Genomic DNA, 19035 nt, shown 5'->3' with positions numbered 1-19035 from the left:
CATCATCTTGGATTTCATAAGCATCAGCCCTCTATGATGATAGTGCCCGAGCCTTTTGTGCCAAATATCTGTGATATTTTCTTTAATTGGGAAAGCAGTATGCTCCTCCTCCAATGGATTTAGAGCAAAACTCTTCCCTTTCATGATTATTTTGAAAATATCATGACCATTCACATCTTTGATCAAGCAGCAATTATTTTCAAACACTACTTTATAACCCTTCTCAATAAGCTGACCAACACTGAATAAATTTTGATTTATACCAGGGACATACAATACATCAGAGATGAACTTAGTACCTGAGCAAGTCAAGATTGCCACGGTTCCCTTTCCTTCAACAGCAAGGTATTAGTTTCTTCTCCATTTTCTTTCTGTAACTATATCTCACAGATGCATAGAGAGATAGATCGAGGAAGCGAGACTTATAAATTTGGAGACTGCTTTGGATTGTGAGGGCTGCCAACTATCATAAGCCATAACCCAAATAAGTACGCAATCAATCAAGAGAATAATTTTATCAGTTTTAAGGTATATTTTGATATTTGCCAGTGACAAGACTTAAATTCCTTGATACCTTCAGATCCTCCCACAGAATATGTAGAGCATAATCTATATAATTTAAAACTCAATATCATTAGATCAATCATAGCACACCAGAGTTAATTCCCTTTTACTAGGCTGAGCTTTTATGATCTATATTTGAAGCAGAAGATAATCTTATTAAATACTTCAGCACGTAAAACACCATTTAGTTAAGTAATTTACATTCCCATCACGCTTTCTATAAGCACAATTAATACATTAGAGTAAATCTAGGATCTCGACAATAACTTGGGTGGTTAATATTGACATGTTTTACATTAATCTGAGCACTCCATTCCACCTTAACAAAATTCTGACTACCAAATGATATACCTTCCTTTGCCTACTTTTGATCTGCATCCCTGTCTTCGCTAATAAGAGATGGTAAGAACTCCAGGCCTCTTTTCATGGTTAAAATATTCAAGTTTATCTTGGTCTTTCCACCACTCTCTGCCTTTAATCTGTAACTAAATCTTTGATTTTCGTTTTTTTATTATAAAAACTTGTAGGCTCGATATTTAGACGACGAACAGGACGATATTGAACTTGCTACAAAGCTCTCTCTTATAGAGCTTGACGAGAAAGGAAAGAAGCATGCGCATGGTGAGGATGCTAAGTAAAGTCTAGTTACCATTCGTCAAATAATTAGTCATCCATCGTTTTGTTTCATGGCACCCAATTAAATGATTAACCATGTACTTAAAGACAAATACCAGTACTTTTCTTTACAATTAATCATTAATCACTCCTCTTTTTTTTTAATCATAAACATTAGGAGATGATGAAGAGGAACTTGATAGAGCAATAGAAGAGAGTCTTAAATCTTCGAATACTCACAGGTAAAAAGTAATCTTGAATTTCCTACTTATTTTCTTTCGTCTTGTGGTTTTTTCTTTTCAAAGAACAGACTCATCCTATTTTCTTAAAATACTAAACTTAATTAGAGATTATTAATTAAACTAAACTTGAGATTAACTAAAATCACTGTTCGCCATGCATGTCTAGAAGTGTCGCTAACACCAACCCACGTCGGTCGCGTAGTTTAATCTGCGATGCCTGTGACCATCTGGTAAGTTTTTCAATTTTCCTTTGCAAGATATATATCATCTGTTTTTTTCTTCTTTTTTTTTTTTATTTTAAATAATGCTTTTAGAACCAACATATTGTTCAGATGCTATATGCATCGGAAACTATCCACCGAATTCTTAACAGATGCCCAGGCATCTAAATCCCACGATCGTGATTGAATAGTTGAAACAACAAAGATAACACAGAAGATATTACATCACATGATCCAACAAATCGGCATGGATTATATATATTGAAGATGAAAGCATGGTTTCATTCAAACTAAGGTTCACAAAGATCAACAAACAGAACTCCATTAGAAGACACGACGGCATGTGTCAATTGCTACCACCACCAAAGAGGTATCCCAAAGAAGATCCACCACCAGGAGCAGCATGGACCTTGGTTGAAGCTCGATCCGTGATGAAGTTGATAGTCAGTAGATCCATATCCATGACTATGTTGACTTACTAATGACCATGTTAGCAAATATACAGACAAGACAACAACATGTGTTTTATGACACTACAGAATTTACTTGTGAATGATACGTGATCTCAACCAAGAGTTTAACTAATTACTTGAAGTATTTCACACCAAGCAATCTGTTTTCTGGACAGATCCGAGGCCCGCACCTAAAACGTGAGTTCTGGAACCAAGTTTATTGTTATGATCACACGAAGGATGGCACTCATATATGCTGCTCCTGCAGGCGATTCGAGGTTTGTGTTACAGAAGACCTATTTATGAGGGAAAAAAGGAAGAAGAATTATTTTTTTGCAATTTAATACGATTGCCAACAGAGCATTATTATTATTATTTTTAATTAAGCATGTAGTATTTTGTCTTAGCTTATGCATGCAATATTCCATCAAAAGGCACATTTCTTGTAAACAAACTCTAATGCATCTAAAAAAAATAATCACCCGAATCTAGACAAGGTTATATACAATTCAATTTCCTGTTCAGAAGTGAAAAATTCTGGACAGGTCTTATAAGTTTCATTTTTTAAGTAACCATACATATGCATTACTTTCATGCAGCCAAGAAATGAAAAATTCGTTAGCCTTGGTGATGATCGCAGGGATGGCAGAAGAATATGCAACGACTGTTTTTCCACTGCTATCTTGGAGACACAAGGAATTGAACCTCTTGTACGCTATGTGCTAAGATTCTTCGATCATTTGAATATGAAAATAAAGGCACCTATTCCTGTCTTCTCGGTTGACAGAGGGGAGATGAGGAGACAAACAGCAGGAGGAACTGCTGTGGGAGTTAAGTCAAATCCCTTCCTTTTTTTCACTTGGCCTTTGTTTAAGATTGCCGTACAAATCGAGGTTTCTCAAAATTAATTTTTTTAAATAAATGGTAAAAAATAAAAAAATATTATTTTAATATATTTTTAAATAAAATTTACTTTGAAAAACAATTGCTAAAATAAAATTATAAAATATTCTTGGAATTTATGTGTTTTTTGTCCAGGAAATTATGTCATTTTCAAGAAAGTTTTTTTTGTTAGTGTTTTGAGAGTAAGTTTTTCTTCGAGAATCAGTTTTATACAGGACGTTTACACTTGGAGTGTAATTAAAAATATTCTTCTTATTAACCTTTTTTTTTAATCCTTCTTATTAACCTTTTTTTCTTAATCACATTCCATATATAACTCTATTCTAACATGGGAGGATCTTGAATTAATTATCACTAACAAGTAACAACGTTTTAATTAGTATAGTAAAGTATAAACTTCCAGTGTTTTGGAAATTAACTTCGGTTAATTAGCTGTTTGTGTACGTTACTTTCATTTTTAACATTTCTTCTTCTTCTTCTTCTTTTGACGTCGGTCTATGATATGTGTTTTGCAAACAGCCTGTTCATCCAGACACCACGGTACTTGGACTCACTATGTGCTCAGACAGGGACATCACTAGCGTAAGGATTGATTAATAATGAATTGTTAAATTAACTTGAAATTCCCATCGATTTATTTCATTGTCAAATTAAAGAGAGCAGCTCAACATGAAAGCAATGCTCTCAAGAATTAAAAAGAAATTTCCAACTTAAATTCATGAATTTTTTTTTGTTGGGAAATGATAGGTTGACAAGTCTCGGTTACAAGGGAGAAAAGTTGCTACAGAAATGGAGACTTACCGTTTCGGCCATGAATACAGAATAAAGATACTAGTTTTATTTGGCCTGCCCTGGTAACACTCTCCATCATATATGAGATCATCAATCAGCCAAAGAGAGATCAGGTTGATTTCCTGTTCTGAAGATTTACTAATTTATTGATTTACAGGGTCATGACCGGAGGAATCTTAGCTCATGAGTTTATGCACGCATGGCTGAGGCTTCAAGGTGACCTTAATTTAATTGTTTAGAGAAGAAGAAGAGAAATATCTGATCAAGATTTGTGGTGGCATGCTAAAGACTCATGAACCACGCTTGACCCTTGTTTGTTTCTTGATTGAAAGGCGTGTCACGCTTGAACCCAGAAATCGAAGAAGGTATATGCCAGGTGATGGGCTACCAATGGCTGGATTGGTTCGAAGCAGTAGATCCAGAGGCATCGTCTGGCAGAAGCGAGAAGGCTCAGTTCACGAGGAACTTGAAGAAAACTTTCAAGGGTGAAGTAGAAAACATGTTAGACGGCGCTTATGGTGATGGATTCAGAGATGCTCAATGGGCGGTCTCGAGATATGGCCTCGACCATGTCATCAGGCACATTATCCGTTACAAAACTCTTCCGAGAGGGTGATCTTAAAAACCACAAAAACAAAAAAAAAATAAAAATAAATCGCGGAACGGTCTGGAAACTCTGAGAGAAATACACAAGTTTGAATGGATCTGGTAAAGGCCAGGTGCTAGTTCTCTGGATTTTAAGCTGTCGTTGTACAATGAGGGTGGCTTTTTTATTTTTTATTTTCCTCATTATTATTAATCGAAGCATATGAATTTTAATACTTTCTTTTATTAGCAGATTCTTTTTGTTGGTAAATCATGGACAGACTCTACGGATGATGGGCAAGAGTTTGATAAATTATGGAGACAAAGGCCCAAAAAACCATCTCCTACGGTGTGAAAAGAACTACTTTACTCGATAGTTAAAAGTTGAACCAAAGAGCATGCTTACTATACACAATAATTAGGTCAATATAAATAAGGAAAGAAAGAATACCTGATATATAGCAAGGTAATTAGTATATTGTTATTTTTTTAAAATATAAAAAATATTTTAATTCTTTCTAATTTAATAATCAAGCTAAACTCGAAAAACTTGGATCTAGTACTTGAAATAAACATATTGTTACATCAAGTAGACTTGGATGAGATAATATTACTATACCCAAATTTACTTGAATAATAATAATAATAATAATTAAAAATACTTATTAGAAAGAAATAGAGGTTTCAGCGTGGACCACACACCCACGACACCCATAATTTATGTATTGACGTGTTGGACTAAAATGTTGCATTTAATATGGCCAATTTAAAATCAATCATATTTCTTATTGTATAATGGAAATAATAAAATATATACGCTTGAATATACAGTTTCACTAACTCTTTTTGAGTGTATTTCTTTTAAATCATTCAATGCATTTGTACAAAATTCACTAATGAATACAAATAATGAATCTCAATTTATGAATTTATACATTGAACCTGCTAAATATAATGGTTCGACCATATTCTTGATTGTATAGTTAAAATTTAGATTATCATTTACTATATTACTTTAAAAAAATACAAATACAAATACAAATTCATATATATATATATATATATAATTGATTCAAGAATATTTACTTTTTTTTTTTAAAAAAAAAAAAGAATCTCTGAGCATTTCATTTTCTTCAAAAATCTCCATTGACAACCACGCGATTTGGCATCCAAAAAATGACCATAAACGCCGATCCTTGTCAACAAAACGACAAATCAACCCTCCGTTCAAAATTAAAATTAAAAAGAAAAAAACCCGGAAAAAACATGGATCACGAGATCCTCTCATTATTATAAACCCCCTCTATTAAAAATGCGCACCGTTGAGACACAGTCCACATTAATTTCTGCCCTCTTAACTAACGTACGCCAGCACCCCCCCTCTCAATCTCCACCATGGCTATCTCTCCCCAACTCTGCCGCGTATCACTCCGCTCCGACATCTCCTCCGACAATAGCGTGCCTCTCCGCCGCCGTAGAACCACTTTCTCCGTCCGCTGCGCTGGCGGTGATGACTCTACTTCTTCAGTCTCTTTGGAATCGGAATTTGACGCCAAAGTCTTCAGACATAACCTGACAAGAAGCAAGAATTATAATCGTAGAGGTTTTGGTCACAAAGAAGAGACACTTGAGCTCATGAATCGCGAGTACACCAGTAAGTTATCTCTTATTATTATATTTTTTTAATTTTTTTAAAAAAACTAGTTAAGAAGACGTGAGAGACTTCAATTGGCAGTGAGTTTTGTTTGAATTTGTAGGTGATATAATAAAGAAATTGAAGGAGAATGGTTATGAGTATACATGGGGAAATGTTACAGTCAAATTAGCCGAAGCTTATGGATTTTGCTGGGGAGTAGAGCGAGCTGTTCAGATTGCTTACGAAGCCAGAAAACAGTTTCCTGATGACAAGATTTGGATTACTAACGAGATTATCCACAATCCGACTGTTAATAAGGTGCTATTAAATTTCTGTTTTCTTTTTTTAATTTGGCGAATTGGAGTGGAATAGAGCTGAATTCTGGCAGTGGAAAGCTATTTGTGATAAAAAAAATTTTTTTTGCAGTGATTCGATATTTAAGGAATAAATTGTTTCTAGTTAGTGATGGTACCGTGTTTCATTGTTATTGCAGCGGTTAGAGGAGATGGAAGTTGAAAACGTTCCTGTTGAGGAAGGGAAGAAACAGTTTGAAGTTGTAAATGGTGGTGATGTTGTGATTTTGCCTGCATTTGGAGCGGCAGTGGATGAGATGTTGACTTTGAGTGAAAAAAATGTACAAATTGTTGATACAACTTGCCCTTGGGTATCCAAGGTATGTATTGGATGGAGTTTTAGCCGTATGATATTAGCTTATTGTTTGTAATTGTTGGGATTTTTAGGTTCAATATATGTGTTTTTTTAATGAAATATATAAATATGCTTTGAAATCATGTGAAGGTTTGGACTACTGTTGAGAAGCACAAGAAGGGAGATTATACCTCAATTATTCATGGAAAATATGCTCATGAGGAAACTGTAGCAACCGCTTCTTTTGCAGGAAAGTACATTATTGTGAAGGATATGAAAGAGGTATGCTCCAAATACCAGTGGTGGTTAATATCCTTTCTTCTTTCGGTATATTAGAAAATCCTGGAATGTTTTTTTAACATGTTAGTCACGATTCGCAAAGATAAAGGAAGAGTTGTGCATGATCTCTCTCTGCTTTTTTTTTTAAATTTATTTTTGTTTAATGCAAAAATTCTGAGAAGTTTCTATTTAATTCAGGCAATGTATGTGTGTGATTACATTCTTGGGGGTGAACTTAATGGATCTAGCTCAACCAGAGAGGAGTTTCTGGAGGTAATTTTTTTTTTGTTAGCTTGGATTTGGTATTTTGGATACTAAATAAAATCCTAATGTAATTGGTTGGCTTGGTTGCAGAAATTTAAAAATGCAGTTTCTAAGGGGTTTGATCCTGATAGTGACCTGGTGAAAGTTGGTATTGCAAATCAAACTACAATGCTCAAGGGAGAAACAGAAGACATTGGTAAGTTTTAGTTACGTTAAGCTATTGTATTTTTTCTTAGAAATTGCCACTAGTGATCTCCGATTCACTGATTTTTCTTTTCTTGACAGGAAAATTGGTGGAGAGGATCATGATGCGCAAGTATGGAGTGGAAAATGTAAATGATCACTTCATAAGCTTCAACACCATTTGTGATGCTACTCAGGTGATCCTCTCTTCTAGTATCGTGATTCGACTTGTTCAGCGTTTCAGTAGTGTTTGGTGAAGCTCTTAGCATTAGAGAGTCTTTCCTAGTGTTCTTTCTTCTTACAATTTATAGAATTCAAATTCCATAGGGTGCCTTTTCTTCTCCCTTTACCACGTATCTCTAATCATAATTTCAAAATTTATCAACCTTAAAACTTTTTGAACCTTGAACTTCCCTTTTTCAAGGGAGAAGAGGATAGAAGCAAGGAATGAATATCATATATTAGAATTTCAAGTCTCCCAGTCCCACAACAATTGTATAAATGTATGAAGCCAAGTTATGAATTAACTAAAAGCAAGATTCTTTTATGGTAATTGTTTGGGTTCTTGTTTTCTTTATCTTATATTTATACAGCCTTTCTGCTTAATTTGCAGGAGCGACAAGATGCAATATATAAACTGGTGGAGGAAAAGTTGGATCTTATGTTAGTTGTTGGTGGGTGGAACTCAAGTAACACCTCCCACCTCCAAGAAATTGCTGAGCACCATGGAATTCCTTCATACTGGATTGACAGTGAACAGAGGATAGGCCCAGGAAACAAAATAGCTTATAAGTTGAACGTAAGCGAAATTGCTCATGCTCCCTTTCTTAGACCAATTTTCTGATTTCAATTATAGATTTCTCATTTATTCATCTCTTACTAGCATGGGGAGTTGGTTGAGAAAGAGAACTGGCTTCCACAAGGCCCCATTACAATTGGTGTGACATCAGGCGCCTCTACACCAGACAAGGTAATTTTACTGCAATAATCCCTTGTCAATTTTTTGCTGTCTATCATTTTTTCTGCCCTAGACATGCAATTTCTGAACTTTGAGATGATGGTATTGTAGGATTGCCATTCCTGCAAACCACGCGAAACTTTAAGTTTCCAGTTGTGCTAAATGTTATTAATATTATACACCTGGTGTTGAATGTTTGTAAAAAACTGATGCTATTTATCTTTAAATCAATTTCTATCAGGTTGTCGAAGATGCCCTTATCAAGGTGTTCGACATCAAACGCGAGGAAGCTTTACAACTAGCTTAAAGTTTAATGTGTTATATATACAGAGCAGTAGAGAGTGCCAGCCAGATACTGTACCATTAAACACAAGATCAATGTATCATGAACAAGAGGCTCTAAAATATCCATGTAATATCCTTTCGAGCACCTGAGTTCTTGAGTTGAGCTCACAATATCAATATAGAGGTTGCAGTAGTAAAACAATGCCGAGTGGGGTCTCTTAAATGACGATAATCATCTTTCACGAGAAGACCCTTACGGAATATCGGGCAAAAAGACGAGTCAAGTTTTGTTTATTTGCATTTTGTTGATAAATTCTTGATTGGTGCAAGCTATCAAGAAAAGTAATGGCACTTCCAACTCTGCAGTGTCAAACCAAGAAGAGGTTGCGATGAGGCAAATAAGTGGAAAAGGGGGAAATGCGAAAGCACACCACTATAATAACCAAGAGAAGTTGGAGACAATATAATCCGAGTGAGTGAAAAAAATATATCTTTCACGAGTACAAAAAATGGTCGATAGGCAACTGGGTGATTAAGGACAATCTCTAGGGCCTCGAGTTCAGGCCCCAGCGGCCACACGCTGTAGTGTCGTCTATAATAATGCCTGTAGCTATACATTTACAAGAATAATCCAATGCTCTGCAAGATGCTAAACTCCATGGAACAAGCTCGGGCTTACAGATAGAGTGTATGCTGGATTTCAGGGATTGGTATCTTGGTTTTACCTCAAAATTCAGAATCACATGTAAATCCCTTTGTAAGTGTTCATCTCATTTCAAGCTGCGGAAACTAGCCACTTGCAACATCAGATTGGTTTGAAAGAGACGATTCAACTATCTCCGGAACCTTATCGAGCAAAAGATTTATCTCGTATTGAAATTCAGCTTTTGCTCGGTTAGTCTTTCCTCCAACAATCACTGCTGTTCCGTCTTGTAAAGCCCATATCTTCGATTTGCCGGAATAAGAAACGGAATGAACACAATAGTTTAAACAGAAATCACCTATATAATTCATCAGAAAACATGGTAAGATAGACTCAACATGTGAACATAATTCTCACCTGTGAATGAGATAAGTAACTCAGGCAAGTTGTGAGCATTAGAGCACCAAATCCAGCATACACAACGGGCACACCTGGATCAGTCTGTACAAACGAAAAGATTTAGTTCCATGTAACTATCGTGCAACTGAAAGAAATTCATAATGTAGCGAGTCTTTTGAGTCTAGACCTTTAATTCAAGACCGCTGCTTCCAATTGCATCTTCAATAATAATTTTCATGCCATTTATGTCAATCGGAAGCTTAGAGTTGGGTCTTCGCACTCCAACAAATTTCCCTTCTTGATCATATAGGACGATGGATTGTAGATCACGAGCAAGCATTGATCTGAAAATCAACATCAAAAGGGCTGAATGGCAATGCACAAACATAAAACACAAAACTAATTTCAGCAAACAAAATAACTCTGGAGGACTGTCAACCACTAACAGCAGCATGTGAACAAGCTCAAGAATTTTATCCATTCATCTTGATGACCACGAGACTTGGTTAAAAATTTAAGCAACTATATGAAAATTCTCAGATATGGAAAAACTAAAACACTATCATAATCACAGCAAAGTGCAAATTTGACTAAGAAACTGAATGTTAGTTATAGATACAAGTGAACAATAACAGTATTTATTCTCTAAATTCTTGTGTAAAAAGTATGTACAAAAGAAGAAGAAGAAGAAGAAGAAGAAGAAAATCAGTAAAAGAAATACATACATTCCCTTGACATTAGGAGAGTTGACATCCCCTACTGGTAAGAAGGTTCCATAGAGTTTATTGTCTCCACTGATTTTTAATGGTGCCATAGCCAAATTGAAAGGTCCTTCATCATCCTTGCGTACCTGCAAGGCGGAAATACTCCAGTCTGTCTGGTACATAGTGATCCCACCATAACGTAATGGGTCATTTACACTAATTGTTTTCCTCATAACCTCCTTCCCATTAAGGTCAAATAGTGACAGGTCAGTGTGAAATTGTTTGATCTACAAGAAGAAACACCATATAAGAGAAAATATGTAACACATATATAAATTCAAGTAAGCACAGCTGAAAAGGCATGTATAGGCACTGATGTGAAAGAAAATCAACACCTACATCACCACCATCATAGTAGTCCATGTAGAATCTGTTGACATGAACCTCGGTATTGAAAGCTTCAGTGGGAGTTGAGAGAAACCCACTTGGTCCCAGAACATCTCCTACAACAAAATTCAGTCCTTGTGGAACTGTAACTGAGCCTCTAAAGCTCCCAGTGGCACTAAGAGTTGCTCCTGCCATTATCAGCAGCATAGCTAAATGTACTCCAATAGGGGAAAACCGACCGGCCAGCCCCTTAAATGCATATAGAGAGGGTCCTTTCAAGAATACCTACATTAATTAAACTGTGAATAGTGAGCACAAAAACATATATATCAGGTACTAATGCTTGAGGAGCTGATAATAATGTAACATGAAGGTTGCTAATGTTAGCAACTCAGGATAAAGTATCTGCAGGCAATATAACTGTTCAATTTGTTGCAAGCAGAAATTGAAACGAGTGTATTCATGCTTAATAGCTTTTGAATTGAGCTTAATAATGTAACATGAAGGTTGCTATTGTTATACTTCTGTACATAATCTCGAATGTGTGTTTCTTGCACTGGATAACTAAAAATCATCATAAGCATGAACGGCCTGATAGGGAGGTAATGTTTGGCATTATGTTCGATAAACTAATTCCAACCAGAACAGAAGGAAAAAAAGAAAAAAGACAAAATCAGTTCTGCGAAAAATGGGACTATAACGAGAAGAACAAACATCCAGTCTCATGACTCGGCCATGCAGGCCAATGGTTCAAGCTTATAAGCAATACACATAGTTTAAGAAAATAAAACAGATTTCACAAATGCAACACAATTGAAACTATTCCATAACCTCATATCCAGCTCCCATCAGAATAACACCCAAATCTTGAACTGATGCCCTGGGCAAATTGTCCGAAAATTCCTGTTTACGAATAGCATCAGCAGAATGTAAGTAATTCCACCTGCATTTAACAACAAAGCTGTGTTAACAGGAAACTTCCTCTTTCCTAGTATGATAGAGCAAGATGCCAAAAATCAAACCTTCTCGCAACCTTAGCCAGGGGGATCTGTGTGGTGTAAGTGCAGGCCATAAGAGATACTCCTAAGAGAGCCAACATTCCCAGGAAAACAGGGGATGAATACATGTGATCGAACCCGAGGGTGAGAACCCACTTCCAGGTGAAGAATCCTAACAAAGGATTCTCTTCTGGGAACTTTTGGAAATAGAATTCTGGAGCCTCCCCTTGATCAATAAGAGTACCTGCATAAGCATTGCATAAACCTGATGAACAAATTCAAGACAACCAATGATGCAGAAGGAGTTACATAAGCTCTAATTCTAGCACTTAAATTTCATTTCTGACACCAACACATCAATTAAACTTCTGAAGACAGCAAGACTAAACACTAACAGAGGTTTTAACATACCTAGAGCCATTAGCACAGCAATAGAGAACATCTCTCCAATAGCCAAAGGCAAATTAGACAAAACAGACAAAACCTTTCTAGGCAACCTCTTCAAGAACCCCAATGCTCCAGTTCCTGTCTTCACTGGAACTTTCTCTCCATTACCACCACCACCACCACTCTCCTCTGACAAAACAGGTGGAGCTGAATTCGATAGAAGAATCTTCCCGGACGCGTTCTTGTCCTTGTCCTTGATCTCTTTAGATGTTTTGAGCTTGCAACAAGTTACAATGGTTACAGAAAGTCTACTTCTCTTGTTGTTGTTGCTGTAAAGAGTGTGAATTTGGGGTTTGAGCTTAAGGATTTTGGAGTTAAGGAGAAGAGTGGGTTTGCGAAAATGGGTGTTGAATAGAGATGAGCGAAGGGGTTTTGTGGGGTTCAGAATATCCATTAATGGAAAACTTGAAGCTCTGTTTGTGGGTTTCAGTTGAAGATAAGAGAAGTAGCAGTTAAGACTTGGTTTATCCTGTTGGGAGATATTATGTTACCGGCGTGCCTTTTTAAACACCTTCACATGAGCTTGCCAAAATGCACTTGCCATGTCAATACCTTCAATTTGGTTATTGGGAGTACATACTTTCCTTCAATTTTGTATGATATCCTTTCTATTGAATTTTATCCATTAAGGTGCATTTATTTTCTTATAAAATATCACAAAAAACTGGTAAAGAGAATTAAAAAAATAACTCCTGCCAACATTAGATAAAACATCATGTACAACCATGAAAAGATTATCATCAAGGAATTAACTTTCAAGAGTTTTATAATTTTTCATGAATTTTTAGTATTTTTTTTAAGAAAAAAATATGATTTTCATGTTAATTTGGAAGAAATTTAACAACAAGGTCAGGTCAGTTATAATAACCATAATTTGAATGTTGAAATTTTTTTTTAAAAAAAAAAAATTCGGGCAACCAAAATGTATATTTGAATCAAGCTCCTAGTTTTATTTATTTTGGAGCGGCTTGTTAAAGATCAAAGAGGCATGGAATACAGGCTTCTTGTTTTGCTTGGGCTTTAGGCCTTTAGCCCCTCAAGTATCCAAAAAAAAAAAGGCTTCATTGCATATCAACTCAGATCAAGTATAAATTTAAAAGGTGTGCATTGTTCATCCTTACTATGTTACTCATGTTATTACTGTGGACAAGATTTTTTGTTTTTTTTTTATAATTTGAATATTAATTTTTTTGGGTAATTTAATTCTAATTAAAAATCAATTAATTTTGATTTTTTATGAAAAAATAAAATTGAAAAAAAATGAAATGAAAAATACACCAAAAAACATGAATGAGATGCTATAAGTTTTGAAAAAAATACATTTTGATCCTCGAACTTCAAGAATTACATATATTATTTGAAGAGTTTTTGATTCATCTATAATTTTTTTATTTTTTGTATGGATAAATTTTATTTTTAAAAATAATATATATATATATTCAAAGTGTTGTGTCTGTGACAGGCTTTGCAGCTGCTCCCTTTATGTGGAGAATCGGGACTCCAATTTTAATCAATTTACAGGTTGTTTGGAACTTAAATTTGAATCAAATTAATAGATAAATTTAGAGAAAGATCTCGATTTGTTCATTAATTAGGCAACAACGATTTCGTTGCATACCCCATTCAATTTAAGCAAGCAATTGCCAATTTTTTTCTTTAAATTATTTTTTTATAATTTCATATTGTTTTCATTTGTTATATATATCAAGAATGAATTTAAAAAAAATAAAAAAATATCATGGTCAGCTTTTACTGTTTTTTATCAGCAAATACTAGCGACTGATCATATTTTTTATGAAACAAATTTTCAGTTTAGATTAATCACTAAGATCTCGAAAGAATCCTCGAATATGCACTAGAGGGATAGGAGATGATTCTGGTTTCAACTATTTTTTCAAGACCAAAGAATTCTAACACGAAATTTCAAAGAGAAGGATGAAGGGACACCATTTTCAGTTAAAAAAAATATGAGTTAATAAATTTCAGGAGAAGGATTGCTTTCTAATGTGAGCAGATATGAAGAAGATTCTGATTTCGTCACTGAGATACACCTTTCTTTAGAATTGTTTTCCCACCACCAATCATTGATCAATTCTCAAACATCTATGATTCTTTCGACATTATATACATTGAGTGAGTCATTAAACATCCTGGGTCCTAAATAAGTTGCTTGGCCCCGGGCTGACTTTCCCCAGGTTCTTATGCGCTCCTCAGCTTGCAAAACCTGCAATATTTAGCAAATCTGTTAATCCTGCAAGAAATGAATGACAATTATACCGAAAGGAAAGGAAATGCTAGAAGATGAAGCACGTTTCTTAGGTTGCTTAATTTATCATCCCTGGATTCCAATCTTGTGCTTCTGCAGGCTGCAGTTTCTAACGGAGCAAACAAATTCAGGTTCTGGGATATGTGTTATGCATGCTTTAAATTCTCATAAACTGCCTCAAATATTCGAAGGGCACCAAGTTTCTTCATGCCTGTCACCCTTGCCAGCCACTGAGTGCTGGCTAGTCATGTCATCATTTTTATATTGAAAAATCTGTGATGTCTATTATCTGCGATTGAAATATAAACTTACTTCGTTTTTCCAGTTAATTTGGAGATGAATAAAGAGAAGATTTGTAAGACAACATCCCTGACAAAATCCCTTGAACACCAAGCTTAAATTGGTATCCAAGCAAGGCACCAGCAGGAAGTCCAGAGATGCAGTAACTTGTAGTAGCGATCAAGGCAAAAGGTGAAATATTAAATAAAAGGTCGTTAATAGTAAACGCCATATGTATTGAGAAAACCTGTTCAATTTCTAGGTATAAAAAGTGAAATATTGATAAATTTATGCGAATAAGAAAATTATATCTGGATGATATTGAAAAATTCTAATTATAAGGACTAAAATATACATTTATAAATCTATGCGTACAAGAATGATTTAAGAGGTGAAGTCATCGTGAAAGGAACAATGGATATGCGGTTTGTTATTCAAAATACAGGCTATTTGATAGCTAGGCATGATATTGAAACCTTTTAAAACTACAAGGTTTGTTATTGAAAATATTTCAATTATAGACATATAAGTGAAGCGTTGATGAAGTTATATGGTTGAGAAAACTATAAGGGTGATATTGAAAAAACTTTAAGCGTTCGGCACTAAGATGAAATATTGGTAAATTATATGGAGATTAAAATTAAACATTTGAAGAGAGAGAGAACATCGTTAAAGGAATAGTGCCCGCTCGGATAAATTAAAGATGGAATATGATTACACATATAGATATGTTTGCTTCCTATAAAATAATTTTAAAAAAATTACTTTTCAAATTTTTTTATGTTTGTTTATTATTAAAAAAATTGATCAACAAAAAAAACTTTTTAATCAACGAAAAAAATTTTCTGGTAAACAAAAAACACTTTTTAGTCAAAGAAAAATTTGGCTTGATTTTCAGGAAAGTGTTTTTCTTTTTAACTGTATTTGTTTTCCAGAAAATGATTTCCGGAAAAACACTTTCCAAACTTTATTGAAATTTTTTATTTATCAAATTTGATCCTCATTCTTTTGATTGTTACTTATTTTATTTGAAATACTTTATGAAATGTTAATTATTATTATTTTAATTTCTTCATCTTTTTTTTTAGATTTGATCTTTATTATTTTGATTATTATTTATTTTATTTGAGATAATTTATGAAATTATTTTTTTTTAATTTCATTATTATTCAACTTTTTTAATTTGTAAGATTTTTTCCTCGTTATTTTAATAAACTTGAAAAAAATAAAAAATTAATAAATTATTTTTCAGTTTATTTTTCATAACATAACCAAACACTTGAAAGTGTTTTCCAGTTCATTTTTCATAACACTATCAAATATCGGAAAATAATTTACTTTTTAGGAATTCATTTTTCTCGGAATTCACTTTTCAAAAGAAAACAATTTTTCTGCAAACAAACGAGCCATATTATCCTTATTCTTTTGTACTGTATATTTTTTGAATAATTGATTTCTTGAAATATTTTTTTGTTGGATTTATATTTGATTACTTATATTTAACTATGTAAGAGAGTTGTGATAAGATTCAACATTTAAATGAACTTAATAGTAATTATTTCATGTATTTGAAAATAAAAATCTATTTTAAAAAGCACATTACACCACAATTTTAAACTTTTAAATGCTCTTAGTTAGAGTTGAATTGTACAATTTATTATTATTTTTAACAGTATAAGTTAATTGAAATTGTCCGGAAAAAAATTGCGTTTATAGATACCAGTATATTGTTCACATATCTCTCTATCAAAAGAAAAATTACATTATTTACACTCCAAAAAAATTATAGTTATAGTCAAATTAAAGTATATAATTTAATGGAATTGGCGACGAAGATCAACATCGCAAATACCATGTATTAATTGACTTAGTTTGTAAAATTACTATGAATCTTTCCAATAAATCAAATATATGGAGATCTGAGTTTCATGAACTAAAAGAAAATTTCATTTATATGATCTTTCTTTTGATCGAAGAGAAAAAAGACAAGAAAATCAAGTTGGGGTGGGGCACCGGCGGCTGTAGCGAGCGGCGGCTGATGATGAGCGCGCAGAAAGAGGACTTTCAGTGTAGTGACAAAAAAGTGTAGTAGAATTTCTCAAGGCAGATTGAGGTTGATTCCTGGAAACGCGGCTGTCTCCGCCGAATCCATGTGCTCGTTACCGGTTTGGTTTGTTCGGGCATGAATGTAGAAACTTGGTCAAGCACTCGTTTTTCACTGCCTTCAATCTCTCTAGAAAATATTTTATGAAAAATAATAAGGGATTTAGTTTTTTTTTTATGGTATTTTCAAAAATTTTGGGATCCAAAAATATAAAAAACTTATATTTAGTATTCATTACTGTAATGAAATTTCAATGTTTTTAAATATATGTAAATAAATATTGTGCATCAAAATTTTTTTTAATGTAAAAAAATCTTTCAATGTTACTAACAAGTTTTATAGCAGAAATTTTTTTAACCATGTAAGGGTTAATCTAATAGAACTCGATTAATTTGACAGATTTAAAAATAACTTGAACGACTAATAAAAACATATTAGATTGACTCATGTCAACTTAGAGAAAGCTGTCGAATTCACGACTTGGATAATGAAGTTGAGATAACCATATAAAAATCAAATCAAAATAAATTATGAAATCTAAATCTCAATCAACCCCATACTAAATAATAAAATTGAAAAAAATGGATCAAAAAAGATCAAAAAACAAACAACTTTAGTAAACTAGAATTTACTTACCAAACTCGCAATTCAGTTCATGTGACTAAGATAACTCTCTAGAAATCAAATCAAAATAAATTATAAAGTTCAATTCTCAATCAATCCATTATTAAAAGTTAAAATTAAAAAAAATGTTAAATAAAAGACACAAAAAATAACTCGAGTAAACCCATAAAACTTGTGATTTGGATAATAAAACCATGATAACCTTATAAAAAATAAACAAAAAAATCACGAAACTTAATTTTAAATCAACAAAAAATTAAAGAATGAAACTAGAAAAAAAAAAACTCAAGTTAACCCATCAAATTAGCAACATAAACTATAAAACAGAGATAAAAAAGAAAAAAAACCATTAAAAAAATTAAAGAAAAAAACTAAACCTTAAAAAAACAAAAAGCAAAATAAATAAATAAAGCACCATTGAACAGTGCTCTTTGAGGAGGGAACCTCAATTAGTTTCTGTTAATAATAAAGAGGTCTTTTTATAAAAAATTCTAATTTTAATTTAACGAGGAAATCAAAGATAGATTTGGGAGTGTATTTCCTCTTCTCCCTCCCCGTGTCGTTGGCCCCAAATCAATTTTTTGCATCCAAACTTCATAATACTCCATCTCTTTTCTATCTAGGTAGATCAAGCCGGAAAAAATTGGGGAAAACCTTCACATCAATTTGGCATCCATGTTCTTTAATTTGCAGCGGTTCATACTTTCTTCCTCGTCAATTAGCTTATATGACGTAATAAAAAGATATAAGCATTGCCTAACAATTTTCTAAAATTTCACATTATTTTTTTTTCGGTGAACAGGATCACAATTTTTGTTAACATTAGTGAATCAAAGTTTTAGGTTTACTAACAAGATGATGGTAAAACCCCTAATCTGTCTCCAAGTAAAAACGACTCGAGCCCCCTTTCTACCTCAGCGATCTGCAACTGCGAAGGCAAAAGGGACTTGACGTACAGTGGCCATCAGTCCATGGTATATCCTTAACAAGAACACACCACCACAGGAACATAGAAAAGAATCTGAAGCCTGTACATCATCTTCAAAAGAACCATAACTTTTACAATCAGCTGCGCGCAGTCAAAACAGAGGATCTCCAACACAACAATGAGAATTTCATGCTATTCCTTTCTAACCCCTAACCTCTTCTGTACAACACAACGATGAGATTTTCTATATAGGATATATAAAACATGTTGTTTTGATAAGGGTCTGTCAATCATTTTTATCATTTTTTTGTCAGTTTTTATGAATATGAACTTTTAAGTTCTATTGTTAATTGAATTAGTTTGAACATGTAAATGGAAAAGCTTTCTTGTTCATGCGATCCTCAAAGCTGTTTATGTGGCCAAATTGTTGTTTTGTTTTTTATGGAAAAAACAACCTTATTTCAAGAAATAAGCATAAAACAACCCTATTTCAAGAATTAAGATTTCGAACTACGTACCCTAATCTTTATTAGCCATTCACTTTATGGCTAACAATTTGCAATAATACACTTCGATTATCACCAACAAAAAAAAAAAAAAAACAACGCGCGCTATATATTTTTTTCTTA

At 33.5% G+C, this 19035-nt stretch overlaps 3 protein-coding genes across 3 annotated transcripts; 2 read left to right on the top strand and 1 right to left on the bottom strand.

Annotated features, from left to right (window-relative positions):
- The first annotated feature begins 1983 nt into the window (after window positions 1-1983).
- Window positions 1984-4405, top strand: LOC105111207 (protein DA1-like). Its single transcript, XM_011006510.1, has 6 exons — window positions 1984-2085; window positions 2694-2987; window positions 3517-3579; window positions 3745-3851; window positions 3947-4005; window positions 4122-4405. Exons 1-6 carry the CDS (start codon window positions 1984-1986, stop codon window positions 4403-4405), a joined length of 909 nt encoding a protein of 302 aa, XP_011004812.1.
- A 1283-nt stretch (window positions 4406-5688) lies between these two features.
- Window positions 5689-8829, top strand: LOC105107235 (4-hydroxy-3-methylbut-2-enyl diphosphate reductase, chloroplastic-like). The gene is made up of 10 exons (XM_011001091.1): window positions 5689-6028; window positions 6132-6328; window positions 6504-6683; window positions 6809-6940; window positions 7136-7210; window positions 7292-7397; window positions 7487-7581; window positions 7998-8183; window positions 8268-8354; window positions 8584-8829. The coding sequence occupies exons 1-10, from the start codon at window positions 5770-5772 to the stop codon at window positions 8647-8649; spliced, it is 1383 nt and encodes a 460-aa protein (XP_010999393.1). The 5' UTR covers window positions 5689-5769; the 3' UTR covers window positions 8650-8829.
- A 216-nt stretch (window positions 8830-9045) lies between these two features.
- Window positions 9046-12703, bottom strand: LOC105107225 (cytochrome c biogenesis protein family). The gene is made up of 8 exons (XM_011001079.1): window positions 12170-12703; window positions 11783-12002; window positions 11592-11703; window positions 10773-11045; window positions 10395-10660; window positions 9857-10013; window positions 9688-9771; window positions 9046-9572 (listed from the first exon to the last, which is right to left on the bottom strand). Exons 1-8 carry the CDS (start codon window positions 12597-12599, stop codon window positions 9417-9419), a joined length of 1698 nt encoding a protein of 565 aa, XP_010999381.1. The 5' UTR covers window positions 12600-12703; the 3' UTR covers window positions 9046-9416.
- Between the last annotated feature and the right edge of the window lie 6332 nt (window positions 12704-19035).

The sequence above is a fragment of the Populus euphratica genome, unplaced genomic scaffold (assembly GCF_000495115.2).
Source record: "Populus euphratica unplaced genomic scaffold, PopEup_1.0 scaffold3.1, whole genome shotgun sequence".
Lineage (NCBI taxonomy): Eukaryota > Viridiplantae > Streptophyta > Magnoliopsida > Malpighiales > Salicaceae > Populus > Populus euphratica.
Note: the sequence above shows the minus strand (reverse complement) of the source record. Positions and strands in the feature narration are given on the sequence as shown.

Coding starts and splice junctions, on each gene's coding strand:
- LOC105111207 (XM_011006510.1), top strand. CDS start 1,984: ATGTGTCAATTGCTACCACCACCAAAGAGGTATCCCAAAGAAGATCCA. Junction 3,852..3,946: donor GTTTTATTTGGCCTGCCCTG/GTAACACTCTCC, acceptor ATTGATTTACAG/GGTCATGACCGGAGGAATCT. Junction 4,006..4,121: donor CGCATGGCTGAGGCTTCAAG/GTGACCTTAATT, acceptor CTTGATTGAAAG/GCGTGTCACGCTTGAACCCA.
- LOC105107235 (XM_011001091.1), top strand. CDS start 5,770: ATGGCTATCTCTCCCCAACTCTGCCGCGTATCACTCCGCTCCGACATC. Junction 7,211..7,291: donor CCAGAGAGGAGTTTCTGGAG/GTAATTTTTTTT, acceptor GCTTGGTTGCAG/AAATTTAAAAATGCAGTTTC. Junction 8,355..8,583: donor GCGCCTCTACACCAGACAAG/GTAATTTTACTG, acceptor AATTTCTATCAG/GTTGTCGAAGATGCCCTTAT.
- LOC105107225 (XM_011001079.1), bottom strand. CDS start 12,599: ATGGATATTCTGAACCCCACAAAACCCCTTCGCTCATCTCTATTCAAC. Junction 11,704..11,782: donor CTGGCTAAGGTTGCGAGAAG/GTTTGATTTTTG, acceptor TGTTAAATGCAG/GTGGAATTACTTACATTCTG. Junction 11,046..11,591: donor TGATGGGAGCTGGATATGAG/GTTATGGAATAG, acceptor TAATTAATGTAG/GTATTCTTGAAAGGACCCTC.